The following is a 24,693-nucleotide window of genomic DNA, read 5'->3' as shown; positions in this document are numbered from 1 at the left end:
GGACGAGCGACCGGACCGTCAGTGAGAGAGGACCGGGCCCGGAAGTTGTTTTTGTGTTTTACATCCTTGTTTATTTGATTTGATTGAAGATGTTAAATGTTCGCCGGTTCCCGACTCCTTCCCTCCCTTCATGGAACTTTGTTACACTGGTGCCGAAACCCAATAGTACGGTGCGCGTACAGCTGACGCTCGTTATCATTCACGCACCGGCCCTGAATCCCGGCTCTACCTCGCTACAGGAATTTTTTACCTTTTGAGCGGTATCCGGTTTGGTCCCATATATGGGATATTATTTCCGTGGGATATTTTTTCTCATATTAGGGAGAATGCTCCCTGATATGAGATTTCAAATGTTCAGTGACTGCCAGATTGAAATTGTGCTTTCACGCGTTGGTTTGCGCTGAGCCAGAGACGGACGAGCTCAGCGCTGTCATATATCACAACTATGCAGTGTTTTCAACCTAATAATGTTTATTTTAGGTTTCAGCCATTTAAATACACATAAGCACTAGTAGAACAATACATTTGGAGTTTGTAAGATACACACTCATGTCTGTGGAAGCAGCAATAACAATCTATTCAAATATAATTTGACGTAATTTGATATAATTTGATTTTGATATTCACATCAGACAAACATAGTGGAAGTAACTATAAAGTTTACAAGAGTTAAAGTTCTCGGAGTTCACTGGCCACTTTCTTGCATGTATTTCGGGAGAAACTGATGACAGACAAAACTCTCTGAACTGCGTCACAAAGAAACATGGTGAAACCCGTCTCACGTATAGATCAAGCAGGTCCGTAGCCAGCCAGTTGAAAGGGGAGGTTCTTTTTTCAAAAAGTGGACCTTTTTGCAGTTTTTCTCCTCCTTTTGTATTTAATTATGAGGTTCAAATACTTCATTTTGGTGACCTTTTATGCACTAATTTGTGCTGGATTAGCTTGTCTGCTGGTATCTTAACCAGCACGCTTTTTGATGCACCTAAAATATTTATTGCATTGTTGTCAAATTGCTTCCTCATGTAACACTTTTGTCAGTCCGTACACAGTTCATAAGTTAAAAGACCACACTAACAACAGAATAGATTTAATGAACTTTACTGAAATATTAATAATAATTCTTCTCATCATCATTTCTTGACTCTCTGTCAATGCCTCTTTGCTGTGTTTTATTATTATAATCACGCTACGTTTATATGGCTATTATATTGTAGACCAGGGGTCCCCAAACTTTTTTCTGCAAGGGCCACATAATTCTCCTTGTCTTTAATGGGGGGCCGGGTCAGTTTTTTAACAGAAAATTACATGGGCCGGAGGTACTACTTGAATTATTGTGGAGATTTAATTTTGATTTGAAATGTATTTATTATGCCTCCTAATGGTATAATAGTTTATTAATAGTTAATAGTTTAGTGCTACTCAAATTCAAAACATTTTCTTATGCATATTAATTAACCTTTCTCTTTCCCAACCGCTTGGCCATTTTGTCATCTCTTTAAAAAATTTCCGATGGTTCGCGCGTCAGTTCTATCGCAATGGTACATTATGAATTTAACAAATTATTAGGCTGTGTGAGTAACTTAGAGAAATTTGGGTCTGAAAGCCAATATTCTGACGCTCCCTCACGGCCCTACTAGAGCAAGCTCCTGATTGGTTAAGGCTGCGCAAATTTTCGCCAAAGTTCAGATTTTTCAACTCGCGTCATTCGCGCGAATCGCTCCGCAAGTAGGTCATCGCATCTTTGCATTGACTTAACATGTAAATCACTTTCGCTTAACGCTTCATTCGCGTTTGGTGTGAACACACTATAAGACATTGTTCAGAGGGCCGGTCCAAATCTGTGGGCGGGCCACATTCATATATATATAACCCCTCCCCAGCATCATTCAGAGGCGATGCTTCTTCACGTTGCTTTGAAAAGTGTATTGCGAGAACTCTCTCTGTCTGCGCACGCACACACACGCGTCCTGCAATAATAATCATATTAATTTGAAACAGCAACCCAGAAATTTGTCACAAGCATTGATTAAAACAATGATGACAATAATCACATGAGAAAAAAACGACTTAAATTCTGGACCTTTGGCAGTGAGGGGGGTTCGTTCCAACCACCCCCCCTGCCTACGGGCTTGTCAAGATTATTTATAAATGACCAAACACACTCAATTACACATTTTTGAGAATCGGAATATCATATAGTTGATGACGTGGTAAGCAAGTTTGTGAATATCTTGAAATAAAAAAGGAAATTTAAGGCGATCTGTCATAAGGTGTGTCACGTGACAAATATGACACGTCGCCATGGAAACATTAAGGGGTAATTATTACTAGTCTACATGGAGTCTAAATTAAAAGAACATTAGATATGAGACCCCGAGCATTTCATTAGCATTGTGTTAGAGCGATGGGGGCAGGTGGGGCTTGCTTGAAAATTCCCCCTTGTCTAAAGTGGTGAATGACCAAAAAAGTTTGAGAACCACTGCCCTAAACAGACAAACTGCTCTTCAGAGGGCGTTTTGTAAATACGTTATCTCCTTTAGCAAAGAAGCGAAAACATGACGACATCATCTGTGTTCTGTGTCAGCCACCATAGTGCTTTGAAGAGGAGGGCTGAGGGGTGGAGTGAGTCGATGGTTGCAATTCGCAACCACACTGCTAAATGCCGCTAAATTTCATACACTGGACCTTTAAATAAACATTTATTTTATCAGCTAAATTAAATGTAAAAAAAATTAAATTTAAAGATTTTAGAACATTCAAGCTATTAAAGAAACACATTTTCAAAAGCAAATCGTTTTTTTTCTTTCGCAAACATTAAATGCTATGTCATCTTTTTGTGTCATGACATATATTAAACAATTCATTGCACCATTCGGTATTTTGAGAACAGGATGAACAGAATATGCATGTCTTTGGTTTGGACATTCATTAAAGAATATTACAGTAGCGGTGGAACATGTCAAATATAGACTTTATTCTGAAAGTGATGTGCATGTAAACGTGTCTATGTTTATGAACATTAGCTGAGGTCAGGTCATCTGTTTCAGGTGTTCAGAGAGCAGGCCATTGACGGTGAGACCCTGCCACTACTGACGGAAGACCACTTACTTAACAATATGGGCTTGAAACTGGGGCCTGCCCTCAAGATCCGCTCTCAGGTAAAGTACTGTGGACAAGCACTTTTTTGTACTTGTGTACTGTTATTGGTTGGATATTTGCAAAACCCAGTGCTAAACATAAAAGGATACTAATGGTAATGATTCATGGCAAAATATACTAGTTTTGTCTTTTATTCTTTCTACATGTCACTTTTAATAATTTATCTGAACACGCATTCGAAATGAATCTTCTTACATTGCTGTTATTGTTCATCCTCGTGCTTTTCCTGTCGAGTGTATGCCATGAGAAATAACGCTGGCATGTGGCTGTTTTCCTCAGGTGGCGCGACGGATTGGCAGAATAATCTACATGACCAGCTTCCCGCTGGCCCTCCCACTGCCACCATCTGGTCTGCGCCCCACAGACAGAGACCCCCTGCCCGCAGAGACCCGCCCGCCTTCCACCGGCAGCACTTCCTCCCCATTCAGCGTACCCCCTCCCGCCTGCCGCGCCTCCCCCAAGCAGGAGAACGGAAACCCCTCGTCATCGGGAGCTTACGACTCCACTAAACCTCCCTCGTAGAATCGGCCATTAAAACTCTTGACTGCTTCTCCATATGGCAGAGGCAGCGCTCCAGGGAGGAGGTAAAGATGGAGAGAGGGCATGAAGGGGGCCCTCTTTGAACTATTCTTTCCTTCCTCTTACACCCCTCATCCCCTCACACCCCCTCCCAAAATAAAAAACAAACTTGAGGACCTTTATGCAGAGGTTTAATCTTTGTAAGAAAAGTGTGGAGAAATGTGTCGGAATAGACGCTGAAATACGGGCTGAAACAGCTCCACCCTGCGCAGGGGCTGCGAGGGAGCCAAAAATCCAAAGATGTGCAAATAGGGACTTGGGGACGAAACAGTGCGTTCGAGAGAAGACAGCTGCTCTTAAACAGCGCGCCAGAAGGAAGGAGGAAAAGAGCTAGCACGCGAGGTACATGTACGACATTCTTTTGTGGCAGACGTTGTCGTTAAGCATCCCTCGCTGAGATGAACTCTTGTGGTACCCTGCAGTCTCAGCCGGGGGAACTTTGAAAGACAATTTCTTTTCCTGCTTTCGGAAAGCCGCCTACAACTTCCAGTTGTCTAAAATTCTCGGGAGTTTGTTTCGAGAGACTAAATCCCCAAAGAGGAGTAAATAAAAGCACAGGATGGAACTCATTTGCTGTCTTGACCAGTGCAACTATGCATTCCACAGTCCAAAACCAAAGACGGATGGATGTGGAATTTTCAACCGAGATCGAATGTTGATCTCATCCAGTGGTGAAAACAAGGTACACGGATACAGGACCCTGTGGTGGAAGGATCGGAAATGACCTCAGAAAGATGGAAAGCACTTAAAACTTCCTGTGACCAAAAGCCATCAGCCAAAGCAATGGCCCGACCTCTCACCTGACAAACGTCTGGGCCCATTTAAAAAAAAGGGGAGCATCTGTATGTCCATACATGTATTTATGCCATTGTGCGGTCACAATATCTGCTGTGGAAATGACACGTTGTCGTGAATTGTACAGAAACATGCTCAAGATGAAAATATACTGAAGATAAGTGGTACGTTTTGTTAAATGTAGTTGCACGAATTTAAATCTTTATTACTGAACAAAATGTGACAAGGTGGTACTTTTGTTCAACTTTTCTGTTTGCTGTGTATACCAGTTGTAATAATCATACGCCCCACTCTTTAATGCCACTTCAGCATATAAAGGAGGAAAATAATATTTATAGGAATTTGTTTGCGCGACAAAGTATTAAATCGCCCTTAAATTGATCCCAAAGAACAACACTTTCCTCTTTGTTGCAGGGAAACAGAAGGCACAATGCTCTTTATGCAAATCTTTGAATTTTTTTTTCTTTTTAAATATGTAAGCAATTAATTCAAATCAGCTCTAGATTTCCCATCAACGTTTTGTCTCCATCCTATTTTTCTATTCTCTGCTGGGTGAAATAAATCCTATTGAAAAACACACCGATTGTTTCTCTGAGTCATGTTTATTTCCTAACTCCTCTGCAGTAGCGCAGGGAGTGGCAGCCCCAGTAGAGACGGTAAATCCCATGGTTAGGGAGGAGCACGTGTGGGGGATAAGTTGCAGAGATCAGGTCAACAACAGCTGTCAGAGCGTCAGGTTCAGTGGCAGGCCAAGGCCCCCGATATTCAGGGACGCTCGGCCTCGGCCCGTCTCTTTTACCGCACCCGTGACTGCCAGTGCCAGGTGCTGTGTGTGATAGTCTGTGCTGGGAGTGATAGACCAGTAAACCTGTTACCCAGTCACAAACACGGGCGTGACGCAGCTCTGGCGGAAAAAAAATGAATTTCTGCTAATACGGCCCAGCTGCTGTACGGTCATGGTGGCCTGAATTTAACTTTAGGTTCTGAATAGCACCTTAAGCTGGCAGTTAGGGAAAAGTGTCAGGATATTTATGCACACACTCCTGTTATGACAGGAAAGTGCTGAAGCCATAGACAACAGCTGTTACAGTAGGTGAGAGGGTGCAACAGTTGATTTAAAACTTAAAGAAATCACTTTTTTTTTACAACTTGGTCTTTCTTAACTAATTTCCTACAGCACCACTAGAGCTTTGTAAAGTTCTGGCAGCACGAAGTCTGTTTCTAAACATTGTGGAAAAGCCAAGCCGTTGCAGAAAGTGACGCAAAACCACTAGAGGGGAGAGATGTTTTGGCGAGAGAACAGGCTGCTCTCTGTTTCTTCTCTTCCTCTCTCTCCCCACCTGGGCAGCACAGCCTGGCAGTGGATGATACGAGAGCCTGGCAGCCCGATGCTCGGGGCTGACCCCGTGCTTTCACCTCCCTCCCCTAGCCTGCCTATTCAATCCCTGTGCATTCAACGGCACATCTCAAAATGGTGACATGATCACAGAATCATTAAAAACAGGACTCGTAGAAGATGAATAAGAAGTCTTTGATTTAATTTGCACATTATTAAAGAACAATTGTGCATAAGAAAACACATTTATCGATATAAAATGGACTGTACACAACTCAACAACAGTGTCAATCACGTTTAGTCCTGATCTGAGAGTTCCAGGTCCTCCACCATATCATCATCTCCCTCCGCCACCTGGTTCAGCTCTGTGCTCAACATCTTCCTTGGTGTTTTGACTTTAGAGAACGTGAACGAAGGCTTTTTCTGCTCTTCATCTGTGACGTAAACAAAAAAATAGGGTCAGATGTTTCTTTCAAACTTCCAGTGAGAAACTCGATATGTTAAATCTATAAAGTAAGCGAAGGCAGAACAGATCTGGAAATCTAGACCCGAATTAATGCGCGAACATTTTATGTGAGAATACGTGGTGACCTTCTGCTGTCAACTGAATGAAATGAAACCAGAGTAATCACCTGAATCATCCATTTCCTCTGAGGGATCATCATCATCCTCATCACTCAGGTCTAAGAGATCCTTAAGGCCTTCATCATCACCGGAGTCACCCTGTCCCTCTGTAATAAAAAGAGAATCGGTAAATGTTTCTTGACCAAAAATGTGCTGAAGAAATTACTTCCTTATTTTTGTGTCAATTCGGGATAAAAGCTGAAACATGGTTGAAAAATACAAAGGTGAATAAAAAGCATTGTAATGACTGAATGGTGCTGTGAAAAAGAAGATCGTAAAAGTCAAGATTCTGAACACCACATAGTTAATTTGCAAACATGAGATAAGGGATTTATTAACTAGTATTGGAATAAAAAACTTTTCAGGTTTTTACTTTTGGGAAAATTTCGCTTCCTGTCTGTGTTTTACTACAATAATAAGCAAATATCACACTTTTTACTACAATTTTGATACGTTCAAAATCTATTACTAATTACTTTTACTCAATTAAAATAATATAAAATAAAAACTGGAGTAAAAGTAGGTAGTTTTAAATAGCAAAATGTAGTGGGGTAAAAAGAATAATATATGCTTAATAATATTGTGAAGTAAAAAGACTTCCGTATGTTTTTCAAGTGTCTGTACTTTATCAGTGTAAAAATTAGGTCAGAACGATTATTCTAAATCGAATTGAAATCACGATGTGAGACGTTGCGATTTGCCAATCGCATGAGGAACATGTGAAAATGATGAAATACGTCTTTTCCAAGCCTTTGAGTGATATTTCGTGCTAACAACTGAGTGAGCACATCCCCGTTATATCAGCACTGGCTTAGCCAACTGCGTTTACAAGTCATTAAAAAAGCAAACAAACAGAAGGCGAGAGAGAGACGGATGGAGAGATTATGGCGTCTGCAGAGTCAGATCGATCATATTAGGCAGATAAATACTAAAGAAAATTCAAATTCAGAAGACCGCACACATAGCCAGTCCTGTGTCATACTCTCGCGTCCCTGCCCGTGCGGCGCGTTTCCCTTACAAGCAATTTAAACTTGCCGCGCACACACAGCCTGTGTCATACTCCCGCGTCTCTGGATTCTATTGATGTGATGTTATCTGGCAACTGGGAACCAACAGAACAAAAGTAATTCCTATTTGAATTTTGTAATTGTTTTAATGGAAACAATTAGGATTTCTGTGATCGGTTTTATCGTTTTCTTTCAGCAGGGTAACTATACCCATACTGTCTGTACACTATTGACAATATTGAGCTGAAGCTTGACATTAAATCGCGATGTCTGTCAAAAAATAAAGAATAAATCGCAATTAGATATTTCCCCCAAATTGCACAGCCCTAGTAACAATACTCAAGTCCTTCACACAATATCAGATCACTACAAAATTATTTTGTCTTGAAGAATTCATGGTAAAATTATCGATATTTAGATTTTTTTTGCATAGATGTATTTGACTGATAGTATTATTTATATGTTATATTGTTCAATTTGTTTAAATTTTCTGGCCAATGAATCACTCGCACAATATCAGTGTAGGGAGGCAGAGAGAGAGCGTTTAAAACCATTGTGGGTCTTAAGGCAAAACTTTAAACGTGTGCCGCATTAAAATATTATCATATAATATGATCATATAACAGAATTATAACATTATCGATATTCAAGTTCGGCAATATAACAATATAGTCAATACTGGTATATTGTGACAATCCTAGTACTCGGGTTCTAAATAAAATGTACAAGATATATATTTGTAACATGGACGGTACACAGACTCCAATAAATGTAAAGAACAACCTCACAACCGTGTTCTACAAGCTTAACAATTTAACTGACCTATCCATGCAGCTCACGTAAGAGATGCCACATATTTAAAAGTTTCCATTTAAATGACAAAAATAGAGACTAGCTTCTGCCTGCAATTTAGCCCCAGTAATCCAGAGGTGCGTGTGTGGGAGTGTCTTCTGCTCTCTGAAGAGGCCAGGGTTGAAATCCCTTTGCTTTGAAGTGGGATTTGATTAGATGCTGCCTGCGAGGTGAATGGCAGCACAGCCACCTCCCCAGCCAGTCACCCTTCACCCTAATTACCCAGAATGCACTGGGCCCAGCCAGAGGGGGGGAGCCGAGCTTAACGCCGTGCGCACACCTTGACGCCAAGAGCAGGCTAATGCATCTTAATATAACCGGAGAGAGACTGACTGCACAGTTCACAGGTTCAGAGAGGGTTCTGAAGTCTAGAAGCACGAGACGAAGACTTGCATGACTGCCAGTGGGCTAATCAATACTGTGAAAAACAGAGAAAAAATATCAAGGAATGAATCTGCATGTTGCTCAGGAGCATTGACGATTGAGGTGTTAAAAAATGAGCAAAAACACATGACATTGTGATTAACTTCAGCCAAGTTGGCATTGAACAGCCTGGTACACTACAGCAACAACAAAACTCAACTCGACAGGAGAATACTAAGAGAGTAAGGTTGACACACCAAGCAGGTGCTGGTAAACATAAAAACAGCAAGTTGACAATAGCCAGCAAAGTTTTTGGCATTAAATTCAATTTTATACAAAAGATAGGATTAGCAACTAAGTTTTTTTAACCAAAAATGCCAGAAAGTGCAATACAATTGTCAATTTCTGGTTGGTTTTGGTACAGGATATACCAAACTACAAATCCACAAAAAAGGGCTTTTTTTTGACAACATGCAACCATAACCACAAATTAATATATGAGAGATCACGTGACTTCTCGAGTTGAACGTTGGAGGTATGGGGGCAGTTAAGCCTTGTGGTAAAGGAGCAGCCACTAACATCTTTCCAAGCAAATGTTTTGAATTACAAACCCCCATTGGGATACGAGCATGCAAAAAAAGCTTCCTGTAAGAGAGAACAGAGTGTGTGAGAAAGAGAGAGAGAGAGATTTGTAGGGACTCCACACAATGAGAACCAGATGGAAAAAAGCCCTTCCTCTTGCCTTCCACCTCTGTGGGACTTTTTCTGCGGCTGTCGGCCCACGGGCGGCAGGGGTGGGAGAGTGTGGCATGTGTCCGACACATGACCTAGCGCACACTCCACATATAGAGTCAAAGAGGAGAGGCAAGTGCGTGCCTGACAGCTGACCTGCCCTTCACAGAGCTCCATTCATACAGAGAAAGAGAGAGAGGGACTGAGAGCAAGAGAGACTCAGATTGAACTGCAGAGGATTTATAGATCTCAAATCAGAGTTCATATTTGTATTGACGGGTTTTATGACTAATATGAATTGCTCAGATTAACTATCGTAAATAATCTTAGAGTCAACATTTTACGAAATCCCTATTTACCTGAATACATCTGACAAATATCGTTCTCTGTGTTCATCACAACAAATAAATGTATACAAATTTGGAACAACTCGAAAGTCAGTAAATGATGACAGAATTTTCATTTTGGGGCGAACTCTTGCTTTAAGCAAGTAAAATGGGTTAAAAAACTATGTTTCATGTCGTACAAGCATTAAAACCGATCAGAGCTTGAATACACCTTTAGTCAGTCTGTTAAATGCGTTTCAGCAAAGTTAACACTCATCCTCTAACAGTTCAAAGCAATGGACTACAGCCTCCCAGTGACAAAGACCGGCATTACAGCCAAACAAACCGCTTTCTTTGTTTGGGGAAGTACAGAACAGTTCAAAGGTCAAACCATGAAATAAGAAATAAACATGAGAAATAAAGACACTATTGAGAATCATAAGATCAGAATATAGCTTGATGTTTCTCCAATGGGTTAAACAGAGTTTCTAAACATGTCTTCTGCAGTATGTACTAGAGTTTCAATGTGGGAACAAACCAAATCTGAAACCCTTACCTTTGGATTTAAGCAGGTCTTCACTGCTGTCGTCATCACTATCCGACTCAAAAAGACCCTTAAACTCCTTCTTGGCAGATTTCTTCTCTTCAGCTCTTTTCCGCTTGATTTCAGGCAGATTCAGGTCCTCCATCTAAATGAAAGAACAAAATATTTTTAAAATACCCTACTAACATACAGGTACAGATCACTCCCCCAAAAAAGGCTAAATTTGTCATTTAGTTCTAATGTTTACTCATCCTCAAGTTGTTCAAAATCTGTGTACATTCCTTTGTTCAGTTGAACGCAGGAACAATTGCTCTACACATTTATTTGTTACATTCAAGACAAAAGATGAGATTTTGAAGAACGTAGGAAAGAAAGCTGTTCTGGGTCTTTTTTCCTACTATGGTAGTCAAGGGTGGCCAAGAACTGTTTGGTTATAAGCATTCTTCCAAATATCTTTCTCTGTGTTCATCAGAACAAAGAAATGTATACAAATTCGGAACTGCTGATTTGTTGGGATTTTGTTTCTCCAATTTTTGTAACGAGTAACTAAATACTAAAAAGTATTATACTTTTTTGAACTGTCCCTTTAAATTGGCAAAAACATAGACTTGAAATAATGACATTTCAGCTGATGAAATGCATTATGCTCACTGTTTTTGTTCAGACTAAATCTGGCCGAGACATCTCAAATCTGTTTTCCAGTCTACATGCATGGAGCTATTCTGTGATTGTCTTTCCATTTCATAAACATCTGACCTCAAACAAGTCACTATATAGATCTTACAATTAGAGGGTTTTAGAACAGTCTGAAGCACATAATCCTTTTAAAAAAGGGTGAAATATAAACAATCAATAAATGTAGTGAAAATCAGGAGATGAACCGACAACCACAAAAACAAAGAGATGTTCTTCCCTAAAAAGATAAGTGAATATAAGCGTGTGTGTTTGTGTATTGATGGAGGAAGCGGCAGAGGCAGTCTGGATGGGGGGGCAGTGGTAATCAGATCTGAGCGTGGGGACTCGGTGGATCAAAGCCTGGGATGCAGCCCTGAGCGCTATAATACTCTTCCTGTAGCACTAGCCCTGCCGCCTCCTCCGCCAATCTGCCGCTTTCTAGACGCCAACACTCCGCCTGGTGTCATCTCTATTATCTCCCTATGGACACGCTCCAGCTCCACCACACACACACACACAGTAGGTGCATTCGCAGATCTAGCCCGACAATTTTCACGAGATGATAACATCTGTCTTTCAGATAAGACTGCTTTACAAATGCACTGAAATGTTTTGAAAATGTAAGGATAACTATTCTGCCTTATCAACATTCACACTCTATCGGCAGATCAAACGAAAGTGTTGTGCTATAACCAAATTGCTGCCAACATATGGGGGCAAGGTTTAAATTGTACTTTTTTTTTCGTCACTGCTAATGCCAGAAATATTTTTAGAAAATATATATTTAATTCGCAGTCTTCACTGAATATTTGTGACACTGTGCCTTTCACAACATCATATAGCCAGTCTTTCTCACTGTGAACTTGCACCCAAAAACATTCAGATGATCTATCAGGATTTTGTTCCTCATAATTTTGTTAGTGTATAGAAATTTCACAAGTTGCCAAATGAAGTTAGAGGGAAAAGTAGTTTTTAGCAGACTGTGTTTGTGTTTTTTTCTTTAAATCATTAGTGTCATATTATTATTATTACAATTACATTATTCTGTCTATTAATTCCTAATGAATACATTTTATACATTATACTATACTATACTTTTTTACTCACATTTGGCACAGGGCATGTTTATTTTAGACTCTGTATGGAGGTATATAGTATCTGTCAAAATCTAGCAACATCATTAAGGTGTGGTTAGGGCTATTTGAAATCACTTTTGTACAATGCTCATCATTTCTTTGTATGTGCCGTTTTTACCCTCTCTTTTCCAGAAATCTCCAGCTGAATTTCCCTTTCACGAAGTTTCTTCCATTGGCTGTAATATTTTGTGAGGGGGGTTCCTTCTTCTGCTACCTTCTTTTCCCACGCCACCTGTAAACATAGCAAAATACACAAACACACACCAAACATTACTGCATGCTCAAGCATGGGGAGCTAAAGAAAATGAATCGAAGATAGTCTCAAGATATTTCCTCAAACACAGTTATTCAAAAATGGCACGATCCGTACACACAGCCCTGCACTGTATATTTCTGTTTGAGAAACCAAGAGCTATCCGTTGAACTTGTAAAGTACATTTGTCAAGTATCAGGTCGATCAAAGCAATTTACAAAAGTTCAGGTCCTTGATGCAGACCTTTTCTCTATAGCCAATGACAAGATCAATAAGTACAAGCTTTATACATTTTGGGAGACACCTTTATCCATAATGAATTAAGGTAATAACTGGTTTCCCCCAGTAGCCGAACACCATAATTTTGTTGTGGCTAAAAAAAAAGTTAAATAAGGCCTAAAACAAATTCAATGGAAGGAAGCAGACCAGTGAATCTATGCTGGTCATTCTTTAAAGGTCTTTGTGGATGATATTGATCAGGTAAAATTAGATTAGTTGACCTCCAAATCCAATAGGCTGTAATAAATCTCAACTTCAGTCTACAGTCATCTAAACTTATTTATATCAATTTGAAGTGGTTTGTAAGATGGTGACAAATTTTCAAAGTGAAAGAATTGAACAAAATGGTCCGTTTTCATGAGAAGAACCCAAACAAAGCCAACAGATGTGCACATGGCCGGTGAGACACAGGAAATTTAGAACTTCATCCTTTTCAGCATCTGCTATATACATTTGGGAAGGAAATTCTGATGTGGTCACTTCATGTGCTGGGGATTTAATAAAATAATGAACTACTGTAAATTCAATGACGGACCAATGTCAGAGATGTGGGCTTAAATAAGCTCCATTAAGTTCCATTTGATTTCTTACATAACATTGAATGGTACAGTGTTGTTGTGTTGGTCTGGGGGTTTGACAGTTGTCAAAAGTTTTTTTTTAAACAACCTACAAATAGCCAATAGTTGGCATACTAGTCATATAAAGTTGGCATAAGGCAAAAATAAATCTTACTTTTCCAGTCTACATAGTCATGTATTGTTCTGTAAAGCAGGGATTTATTTAAGCTCTCTGTGAGGGTGTCATGGTGTGGTAGTACGAAAGCTGTTGGAGGTTTTGGCACGACCCATAGAAAACAGATATTTGTTGGTAGGATCCGTCAGGCGTCCGGCTTTATGCAGCTGTGCTGGCAGCCGTGCCGGGTGAGAAGTTTGCCATGCCACCCTCCTTACAGGAGGACATCATTCCCGCTGGCCACAGCCCGGCGACAGACGCGCCCCGGCGTGGTGCCACGCTGTCTGCATGCTCTGTCTTACCACAGCTTTCCCTCGAGCTCAACATTACAGAGAGAGAGAGAGACCCCGCAACCCTCCTTCATTTCAGACTTAAACGGCCTTAAATATTTATCAGAAGCGAGCGTTGGCTTAGAGGAGGGGGAAGGAGAAATGAACGCGCTGTGCGTCAGCAGGGGTGACAAATGAGAGCGGAGATAGAGATGAATGAGAGTCAAGATCTCACCCTAGAGAGGAAGCAACTTCTCACCTTCTCTCACAACCTTCATCCCTGAGGCCCTTCATTTCTGTCACGTCACCAATTTTCATCAACGGACATTGTTGGGTTTGACCCCGTAATTGCTGCTTGCAGGTATATTTATATTAACATTAAGCAGACGCTTTTATCCAAAGCGACAGAGAGTTCAGGGAGCAATAAAGCGATATGTTATACAGGAACAATAATTCAATAGATGCTAATACCAAGTGTGCGAACGCACAAGCGCATGTCCCTTTAATGAAAGCTACATTTATTGTATATTTTTTTTACTTTACACCAGAATACTGGAACATCTTTTGCACCAGACTTCTAGTACATCTCAAGTCATTACTAACCCATTCAGCACGCATGGAGCCTGTTTCAATCTGCACTGGGTCAACGTCAACAGACGCTCACAGATGAAGCACTTAACGTCTGCCTGTCTTCCTCCTCAGACTGTCTAGCTGAGAGAAAGGGCATTAGAAAGCTTTCCGCTCCATTATTTCTTATCTGCTCTCGTATCCGCCTCTGATCGAGCATAAGCGGCGGTCGTAATAGCACTTGTGCCGTGGTGGCCGCATGCGTCTGTCTGCAACAGCAGTTCCTGACCTGCAGGTGGTGTGGTCAACAAGGCACCGGATCAATTCCCACACGCTGATTTTGAAAGGGCATGGCGCTCCGTACACGCGGAAATGCGCAGGGCCCACGAATGCACAGAGAGCTGGGTGGTGTTTGAGGTGGGCGGAAAAGGAGGAAGTACAGGTAAAATAAACATCTCTCTTCCATGTTTGGTCTCACAGCTCACAACTGTCTGACTAGATGTATCGTTATAGTCACAATATAATTGGCACTAACAGTCAACCACAAAAAAACGTTATAGTAGTAGTAGAGCTCAGACAACTGTTATAAATAAGTGCAGTCTGTCTACAGCTTAATTCCCCAATTTTAGAAGCAAAAACTTAAGGTGTATGAACATGAGAATTGGAAAAACCAACCTGCAAAACGTGTCAGAATACAGGGTGTAAACTCAGAGACAAAAAAATATACATTAATCAAAATTCTTAAAGTAAATCTGTTTGTATCTATTAGAACGTTATTACTGTTACTAGAATTACAACTATTAAAATATTTGTTTTTATCAAATAAAATATTGGCCCAAATGTTATTTATAAAATGTATAATAAATGAAAATGAGAGATGATCCTCAGGAATAAACTGAAATATGTAGTTGAGGCACTAAAATAACTCACTCCAATGACACAAAAAGTAAGTTAAAACTATACAAAAATGAATCCTATTTAGCAACATAAAAAATATAATAAAATGTGGGGCTGCTAAACAATCAATTGTGTTTACATTATACATGTCCGTGTACTGGGCATATTCAGCTTTTATTTTTTTATAAATACACATACACAAAAACATTTTAGGAAAAATGTACATGTTTACCAATCATTTAAATGATATATAAATGTTTATTACTTTTTATATAGTTTTTAATGATGTATGTGTTTATAAATACAAAATAATAATTATATGCAAAGTTCACAGAAATATATTATGTAAACACAAAGTTTCATTCTGGATGTGATTAATCGTTTGGCAGCCCTAATAAAATGACAAAAGGACACACCAAAATGGCAAACATTTTAACTAAAATACGCAAAATATTACTAATACTACAATAAAACTAAGAAAAATGAAATAACTATCATGATTTAAATAAATGTTTTGTTTGTCTACAATATTATTGTTTAATTATATTATTTTTAAATTAGCAGAAATGTTTTAGATACAGAACATTTTTAAGTTTTTCCCTATTAAATCATTGATCAAACATGCTCAATAATATCAATGATGGTAATACTTAGGGAAAAAGGATTTCATGATGTCTTTTAAATGTTTTGGCAGGACATATATCCTGGTATAAACTCACCACAGCTTCAGTACCAGACACACCAAACGTAGCTTTCTGCCTGCGTCCTGTAATGTAGTTGCAGTTCTCCTGTATCTTCTCCAGCAGCTGTCGCATCTGCTTGCAGTAATTGGTCACCTTGCATTCCTTCAAGAACGCTTTCAGCTGAGGAGATGAGCGAGAGAAACAGACTGTTACCATCACATACAGATAAAAAGATAACTGATTTGTTTAGAAATACATAAACATCCAGATTAAAATCATAAAAGGGCTTGTGTTTGTTTTAAAGATGTAATGGTTCACCCATAAATCATTCTGTCATCATTTATTTAAAAATAAAATTCTAAACATGCATGATGTCCTTTTTTCTGTGGAAATGGTAAAGTTACATGCTGTACATTGCGGCACACAGAAGTGGTATATAGAAGTGCTGTTCTACTGTATTTAGAAGTTCTTCCAACAGCCCAAAAGGGCTCATGTGACACCCCTTTTCATCTCTCTCCACTGGCTGCCGGTTGAAGCCCGTATCAGATTCAAGTCAGTGATGTTTGCATACAGGACTATCACTGGATCTGCACCGGCATACTTTCACACACTACTACACTCCTACACCCCATCAAGCACTCTGCGTTCAGCAAACAGACAAATGAAAAAAGTATACTAACCCTCTCAGGGTATATGCAGGAATCATAGAGATGAATTTACTACCTTTTTTACCACCTCAAAATATTTTTTACTACCAACACGACATCAAGCAGCAGCCCTTTTTTGGGGGGGTATGCAAAGCTGCTTACTATAAGGGTGTGTTCACACCAAACGCGAATGAAGCGTTAAGCGCGAGTGATTTACATGTTAAGTCAATGCAATGACGAAATGACCTACTTGCGGTGCGATTCGCCAAAGTTCCGATTTTTCAACTCGTGAGTTTCACGCCGCGTTAACCAATAAGGAGCTTGCTCTAGTAGGGCCGCGAGCGGCAGAAGCCCCTCCCATGACGCGAAATCGCTTCTGTAATGAAGCGAATTTCATGCACGAATGATGTGAGTAAACTCAAAATGTTCAAGCGTTCAAGACGCGAATAGAGCGATTTTCCTCATTTGGTGTGAACACTCCATCATCACACTGTCCTTTTAGCACCGTATATATTTTTAAACTAGGCTAGATTAAGTTCAAACACGGAGACACAAATATTAAGGTGGTGATGAAAAATTTACTACCAAGTCAAATTGCATTTGTTACCTTTTACTACCTTTAAAGGGCCATAATTATGGTAGATTATTTTTACTACCGCGCGGACACCCTGCCTCTTCTCTCAACAGGTAGTGGTCTGGCTTTTGTTGAAACTAGTAACTTTGTATTAGCACCTATTGTACTATTGCTCTTTGTATGACATATCGCTTATTGCTCCCTGCACTCTTTGTAAGCCGCTTTGGATAAAAGCTTCTGCTAAATGACTAAATGTAAATGTATTTGAATGTTATAACAAAATGTTAATTTATGTAAGTATCATTTCAAATACGGTAGAACAGCACTTTTATATGCCACTGCTGTTTGCCCATTGTCAATTCCACAGAACCTGAAACCTTTTAAAGCACTGGCCAGAGCAGAGGATTTGACCAGAAAGTGTGCGTCTTTGTGTGTGTGTGCCAAAAGTGATGGTGGAAAAAATCTCTACCTTATAGCCTGTGGGTGTGTTTGTGTGAACGTTCCTGTAAGTATTGAGGTGTGTATGAAGAAGCATAAGAACAAAAAGGACTTTCATGTTAAAATGAGAAGTAAACGTAAAAACGGTGGCCATAGGAAAAAGGAAATGTCACACCAATATAGTGACTAAACCCACAGCAGCTGTGCTGAAGCTCTCAGTGGAAAGTTAATGTCCGGGCAGCAGAACATTACCTGAATGATGGTGGGCAGTGCCAGCTCAGGGAAGCCAATGCTACAGGCCTGTGTGTGGAGGTACTCCAAGATGAGATCATACAGCTGATCCAGCAGACCATCCTGAAACAGTGAAAATACACACATTTCACAAGGTTTAATAAATCGACACTCATTTACACTGTTGGTCATGTGACAATCTGTTACATTGTGCTGCTGTTTGTTATGTTTTGAACAGGTTTCAAGCTAAAAATATAAATCTTTGCAAAGTAGCACAGCAGTAACACTATGACCAAAACGTGCATCTTGAAATTTATCATGCTATTTTTTATTTTATACCACAAATCTCATGTATATAATGCAAGTTTGGCGAGGGACCGGATCATTCTGTCAATCAACTTAATCACCCAAAAATTACATCATTCCATTCCATTCATGCTCCAAATCTACATTAATTTCTTTGTTGTGATGAACACAGAGAAAGTTATTCGGAAGAATGCTTATAACCAGACAGATTTTGCCCCCATTGACCACCATAGTAGTGGTCTTTTGCGTTTAACAAAACAAATATTAAAGTAATTTTTCCTACTATGGGAGTCAATGGGGGGCAAGATCTGTATGGTTATAAACATTCTTACAAATATCTGTCTTTGTGTTCAAACAGCTTTGCTTTAAGGTGAGTGGGGAAGTTTCCCTTAAAAAGCATTATAAGCAGCCAACACCAGTGACTTTTAAATTCCTCCTCCACCTCGACTATTCAAATGTACATCATTTTATCAGATTTTGTAGCCCGAAGGGTCAACCCCAAGTCTAATAGTTACATTATGATAGATTTTTTTTAACTGCACTGTGGATAAACGGTCAAACAGGATCTCTACCGGTTGACACATTTTATAAACTTTATAACACCTTGCACACCAAGATGACAAGCAAGAAGGTGATAAAAATGGCTCTGTGGTTATAACACTATTGTTGTGTGTGGCCAACCTGGATTTGGGCCTTTCTGAGGTAATTTCCTGTGTCATTTCCTGTAAAAAAATATGTTTGCCAGTCGAACCCCCCACCCCCATTAGAATTCTCACACTTCTACTTGGCACCTGGCACGTGCACGATCCCTAATCCAGACCCAGTTTAAAACAGGGATCCCACCCAAATCCTTCCCCCACCTAAAATTTGCAAGCGAACGGCCTACCAGACCGCATTCCTCCGCAGCAAAACGGGAAAGCCCGGCTCTTTCTAGTCAGGAAATCTTTTGGATTTACAAAGTCAGACACTGATCCCAGACAGCAAGGGTGGAGTGGCGTCTCAGGGGGCCTGTGGCTGTGCTGTCTTGGCCCGGGTGAATGTACTGGAAAGCTCCTCCGTGCCAACCAGGAGAGCAGGATAATCCCTGCAGCTTGTGTGGCAATCCTCTTGGCAGCGACACGGCGCACAGCGCTTTAGCCCGTGTACCAGCGTGTTCAGGCTTTCATCTCTAAACCTCAATCCAGTTACAGCCAGCCAGCGTGAAGACATGACAGGCTTGTGTCCCAATGGGAGGGGCAATTTTGTATTATCTATTGCTTTACCTGATGTGTTTAAGTCACCGTTTTCTGTTAAGGCTAAAGTGTTTTGGATATCAGTTTGACACCCATAACTTTTATGTTCGCTCTCAGGCATATAGTGATATAGATAGTGTCATATGCTGAAAGAATATTATGAGAGCCTGAAACTCAAAGATCTGATCAAAATGTTTAGAAAAAGCAGGATTCTTCACCTTATAGGCCTTCTCTTGGAGATTGGTCTTGCTGAGTTTGAGAATCACTGCAAAATTGATGGGCTTTACACTGATGCGACCTGGTTTCTTATTGAAGTCTTCCTGCTGGAGGATCTGAAGGACAGAGTGAACAAACAGATACATCAGAGCACTACATCACAAACATATGTGCACACAAACACACAACAGACTGTGACAGAAATCCACTGACTATGCACACAAACACACAACAGACTGTGACAGAAATCCACTGACTATGCACACAAACACATAACAGACTGACGATGACTAAGGGGGTTTATAGTAACTTATAGTAAACAGTAGTGATCTGCAACTCATGTCTGTACAGAAAAGTGTCGCGGAAGGTATCTAGCTTCTCAACATGCACATGGGGCGATTTTCCGCTAAAATCTCAGCCAGCTAAACCACTTCCGCTCTCATTGTGCTTAGGTAATTTTTCATCAAGTGAAAATTATTTGTTTAGTAACAAAACGTAAAAATTTCAGCGAACTGACAACACTGTGGCTTAACATTGCTATATGCATTCGTCATCGTGCCACAAGTGCGTGCAAAAATTTACTCATTTTTGTGGATGTAGTTTGAACCGGGTAGCCTGAAGCGCTTCTCCTGTTTGGTTGTTAATGTATAACATCATTTTGGGATTATATGACTCACATCGTTGACCGTAATCCTATGTGGATCTTGAAGCGAAAGAGTGAAAAACGCCATTGTTTTCAATGGACGCTACGTGTGCCAGATCTTGAAGGTGTGTTTGAAAAATATCTCTCTTAGCCAGCTCTAAGTCATATTGAAAGTCATAAACATCTAGGATGTAATGAGGGTGAGTATATGATCATATAAAGATCATTTTTATTTATATATTCTGTGGCTGTGCTTATCTGATTATCACATAAGTTTGCCTAGTTGTGCAATATAATTGTCATGCTTCACAATAAATGCTGAAAAGAATTTGATTGTTACTGAGAAAAACAGCTGAAAACAGATATGCAACTGTCATGCAGCTAAAATATTGGTAGTATAAACACTTTAGTGAGCTACTTCCTGTTAAAGGAACAATGTGGCGATTTTAGCTGCTAACTCGGCCCGTCCCTTTCAAACAGCGCCGCCACTCCCACCACGCGTTGTGCGTAGGGCAAAAAGTGCTGAAGGGGCACCAAAAATAGCCAAACGAAAAAGAAAAATTGAAAAATCTAATATTATTTCATCAGGCTATAGAAATATTATTAGGCAGGCACATTTTAGCCACGTATATGTAAAAAAAAATGGCCAAACAATCCCGTTGTCTCCCAATTGTGTAAAGTCTGACAACATAGTCTACAAAACCGGATTTTTAGCAGCCAAGGACAAGTTCTGCTATTTTTGTCTCGTGGAATATGCTCAAATATATTATGCTGCTCTTTCCAGAAAGTACTACATAAAAATGTCTCATTGATTTAAAAAAGCGTTAAACATCTGGCATGCAAACGTAGAACTCCCCTAAATCTTTATGTGTTGCCACATTCGAGAAGTCGAAAGTGCTCTGCGATGTCATCTAGAACCGGCGAGGTCATCTAGAACTAGTGAGGAGAGGTGTTTGTGCTCATGGACGACCGGTCTCTACAAACAACGGATGTGGTGTCGGCCTGCGGGACACAAGAGGAAGCGGTGGCACATGGTCCCAACCTGATACGCTTAGGGGCCAATGCAGCAGGAAGCTCGGAATCATCGCGCTCAGATAAACAGAGGAACGGAGAGAAAAGGAGAGACATCATCGCACGCCTTCTTTAAACATGAGGGTGAAAACAGGAAGTGGACTGCATTACAAATAAACACAGGAGCAAGAAGGGGCTAGGTTGGAGACAGAGGATGTGGTCTGCACAACGGGTTTGAGAGCCGAGCGTGAACCACAAACCCCCCTCTCTCTCACACACACACACACACACACACACACACACACACATTCTCTCTCCCCCTTAGGCTTTATCATAGTATGGTCAGGGCTGGTGGGCGCACACCGCCGATCAGTGACCACCCTTAGCCCCCCTTATAGTTGGTCTCGGCTGCTGTCGCCTCCTTGCCTCTGTTCTCACAGCAGCTGTCACCACAGGGGCCCACGCCAGCCACACACAAACATGCGTTTTTGTCCCTCGCCTCACACTGTGGAAAATGTTGACAGTTTGTGACCTCTACATCTCCCATTCGGACACTTTTGGACGTTCGTTTGAGCAAACCGTACACTTTGTTTTGTGTTCACTTTTATCTCTTAGGCAGCCTTGTGTGTTTTAAAATGTTCCAGTAAGTAAAGATATGTGTAAAGATAAGGTATCGTTCAGATGAAACTACTCCTGTACATCATCGGCTCCAGACAACCAGTCATTTACATAAGTCTTAAAAAGGTAGATTTTGCATGACAGCCCATTTAGATTTTGAGAGCCCATATGACCAATCACAGCCCATTTTGTGTTATTTAGGGGCGGGGTTCTCTAAAACAGATTATGCGACAATAACAAACCTTAATTGAGTGACAGTATGAGCAAACTGTTTTACAAAAAAGTTATCAAATTTTTCTATCTTTTTGGTACTAATTTGGTAAACCGAAAATGATTTTAAAACCTGGCTAGGTTTCGTCTGAAATACTTTTCATTAACTTTTTGTTTATAGAACTGTTGCCCAAGAGAAAGAATAACAGTCAGATAATATAAACAAAAACATTTTGAATATGTATAATAATATCTGATTTAAAATACTAACTACCTTTAAACTTTGGAAAATCAAGCGATTAGCTCTAAACAACTGTTTCAAAGAAAAGATTTTATTGTAAGCCAGTCAATCATACTGGAATTGGCGATTTCAGACAGCACTTGCCATTTTTGTGTACATCGGCCACACAATATGCATCAGACAGTCAGAAAATGGATTGGTGGCAAACCGTCTGGGGCTGAAGGCACCACAAAGTATTTTTAAAGCTAAAGGTTCGAATATTGACAGCAGTGAGGACAAATGCCGTAGGTACAATGTTTCCTAACACACAAACCATGACCACTTGCTTGTTACCTGCAGTCTGGAATTAGGGTGCAACATAAAAAGAAATGTGTAGTGTAGTGGTGTGTAGTGTCAGTCTCACCTCTACCAGAAAGGGTAAAACGGGCACAAACGTCTTTGTGTTGGCAGAGAGCAAGATGAGGGCTCTGGCGCAGTGCAGTCTCAAAGGATAATACCGAGAGATGGGAACTAGCCTACAGAACACACAAATGTCATGAAAACACTGATGACTTTATAAATATTAAGTGTAAACAGTACAAAGTAGATCAGCTAGGTGAACAGATAATAAATGTGGTTAACTGGTGCCACCTGCTGGTGCAAACTTTTATTAACCAGAAACTAATATCGATCAACAAAAGTATAAAAATAATGCAAACAAAAAATTTACTCATTGAGTAAAATAAATTACAGTCCGTTTTTCCCAAAAAAGCTATTGTATTGACTTAAATTAAATATGGTGCACAAAAAACATACATCTATGTTTTTAAATAAGGTTTATGGTGCTTTTTGAAAGCAAACTTTCAAAAAGTTTGAATGACAGAATTTTGGTGTTCCCTTTTAAAAGATATCTTAGAAAATGAAACCTAAAAAATAAACATACTTGATGCAGCCGATGATGACTTGACACAGCGGGTAGAACAACGGCTCCAGAACCTCACTGGGGTATATGGTGCTCAACACACGACACCACAGGTACAGACAGTGCACATACTGCCAATTATACACCGACTGATATGTGTCCTAAGCACAGAAACACAATACCTTTTCAACATTAAAGGCTCACATTTACATGACAATACACGTTGAAGTTTCTGATACCTTCTTTTTCATATTCATGGCACTGCGGAGGTGTATGGCCAGCTGACGGATGTAGATGAAGGCCTGTTGGTAGGACACTTGCGTGTCCAGTGAGTACATCTCTGTGAGAGTCCTCTGCATGAAACTAATCATGGGAAGAGCGTTGGGTGAGGTGAACTTGCAGTTTTTCACGTAGGCGATGTACATTTGCTGAAAAAAGACAACAAACCATTGATAGCGTTAACATTTAGAATACTGTAATCACAAAAAATAATACTAGAATGGTGCATTCCCAATACTGCGTTTTATTTCTCATTATGTTTTTGACATAATTAACCAGGTTCTCATGTCATGTCAATCCCATACACTTATTCTTCCATATATATAAAAAAACGTACCTTGAGAACGTTAGTTAGATGGCTCTCTGGTTTATGGCGGCAGATCTTGTTAAGTGCCAAAAAGGCCAGAACCCTCACGGTCTCCTCTCCTGTGCTCCAATGTCTGATCAAGATCTTGTCACACAAAAGATGTGCTCGTTTAGAAAACGTCAACATAGGGGCATTGAGGTTAAATACAGCTTAGGTTATATGGACTTACTTTCACCAGGATTCTGCACTGTTTGGGCAGACACAGGTAGTATGGCACCATCTGGTGGGCATGACGAAGAACTGCATCTATGACTGTTGACTGGCTTAAACTGGAAAGAAGCTTTGGAGAGGAAAATCGATCACATCACTGCATGTTCAAAGAGTTTGACAGCAATGAGAAACATAATCCTGATCAAATAAATCTACCTGGACAACACCAGCTATATACATCTTAATATCAATCTGATGTTTATGCCACCTGGGACTCGACGATGGAAGTATTATTCTGAAAATGCAGTTGAACATTTGGTTATATGACGAAATCTGACAGATTGAAATAGATTGAGTAGGAAGAATAAAGCTCCTACTTCTTCTGATCTTTTTCAGGAGCTTTGAGGTTAAGCATTCTATTAAGAACTTCATGCATTTCCTTTATGCACAACAGGATGAGGGAATTAAACACTGCAAATACAAGAGGACAGAATCAGTCAAGTGAGCACCATAACAGAAAATATGATGCTGTGCAATGGATGCGCCGTTACCGGTGCTCTCTGCGATGGTGTAGCGACACTGCTCATCAGATTCACCCTTCGTTGTAGCTACAGCAGCCTTGAAGGCTTGTGTGATGTCTCTAAACAATTTTGACGTGGGCTCTTTCTAGGGAAAGAAAATCATATACTGACAATAAACAAAGTATAACAAAGACAAAAACTTTCTAAACACATAATGATCCACATTGAAACACAGCAAACAATTCAAGCTTTTTACAAAGGTGCCCTGATATGTATATCTAAGCAAGTCTAACTTTTGTT

General features: G+C 40.1%; 2 protein-coding genes across 4 annotated transcripts in view; one reads left to right on the top strand and one right to left on the bottom strand.

Moving 5' to 3' along the window:
* samd11 (sterile alpha motif domain containing 11) overlaps positions 1–5,103 on the top strand; it is a 53,373-nt gene extending 48,270 nt beyond the window's left edge. For all 3 annotated transcript variants that reach the window (XM_079478703.1, XM_079478702.1, XM_079478704.1), the window contains exons 12-13: positions 3,048–3,158; positions 3,439–5,103. In XM_079478703.1, coding sequence (XP_079334829.1) covers positions 3,048–3,158; positions 3,439–3,681 — 354 coding nt within the window. In that variant the 3' untranslated portion in view covers positions 3,682–5,103. The remainder of the gene's footprint in view (positions 1–3,047; positions 3,159–3,438) is intronic.
* A 941-nt stretch (positions 5,104–6,044) lies between these two features.
* The window catches only part of noc2l (NOC2-like nucleolar associated transcriptional repressor), a 21,454-nt gene continuing 2,805 nt past the window's right edge, over positions 6,045–24,693 (bottom strand). The window contains exons 5-19 of the mRNA XM_079478569.1: positions 24,424–24,538; positions 24,250–24,343; positions 24,089–24,167; positions 23,892–24,002; positions 23,693–23,806; positions 23,316–23,504; positions 23,098–23,237; positions 22,579–22,690; positions 19,455–19,568; positions 17,720–17,821; positions 15,845–15,988; positions 12,247–12,360; positions 10,330–10,462; positions 6,502–6,600; positions 6,045–6,303 (exon numbers count right to left, since the gene is read on the bottom strand). Of these exons, the coding sequence (XP_079334695.1) occupies positions 6,167–6,303; positions 6,502–6,600; positions 10,330–10,462; positions 12,247–12,360; positions 15,845–15,988; positions 17,720–17,821; positions 19,455–19,568; positions 22,579–22,690; positions 23,098–23,237; positions 23,316–23,504; positions 23,693–23,806; positions 23,892–24,002; positions 24,089–24,167; positions 24,250–24,343; positions 24,424–24,538 (1,797 nt within the window). The 3' untranslated portion in view covers positions 6,045–6,166. The remainder of the gene's footprint in view (positions 6,304–6,501; positions 6,601–10,329; positions 10,463–12,246; positions 12,361–15,844; positions 15,989–17,719; positions 17,822–19,454; positions 19,569–22,578; positions 22,691–23,097; positions 23,238–23,315; positions 23,505–23,692; positions 23,807–23,891; positions 24,003–24,088; positions 24,168–24,249; positions 24,344–24,423; positions 24,539–24,693) is intronic.

The sequence above is a fragment of the Barbatula barbatula genome (assembly GCF_947034865.1).
Source record: "Barbatula barbatula genome assembly, chromosome: 17".
In the NCBI taxonomy this organism is placed as follows: domain Eukaryota; kingdom Metazoa; phylum Chordata; class Actinopteri; order Cypriniformes; family Nemacheilidae; genus Barbatula; species Barbatula barbatula.
The sequence above is the reverse complement of the archived record's forward strand: the minus strand, read 5'-3'. Positions and strand labels throughout refer to the sequence as shown.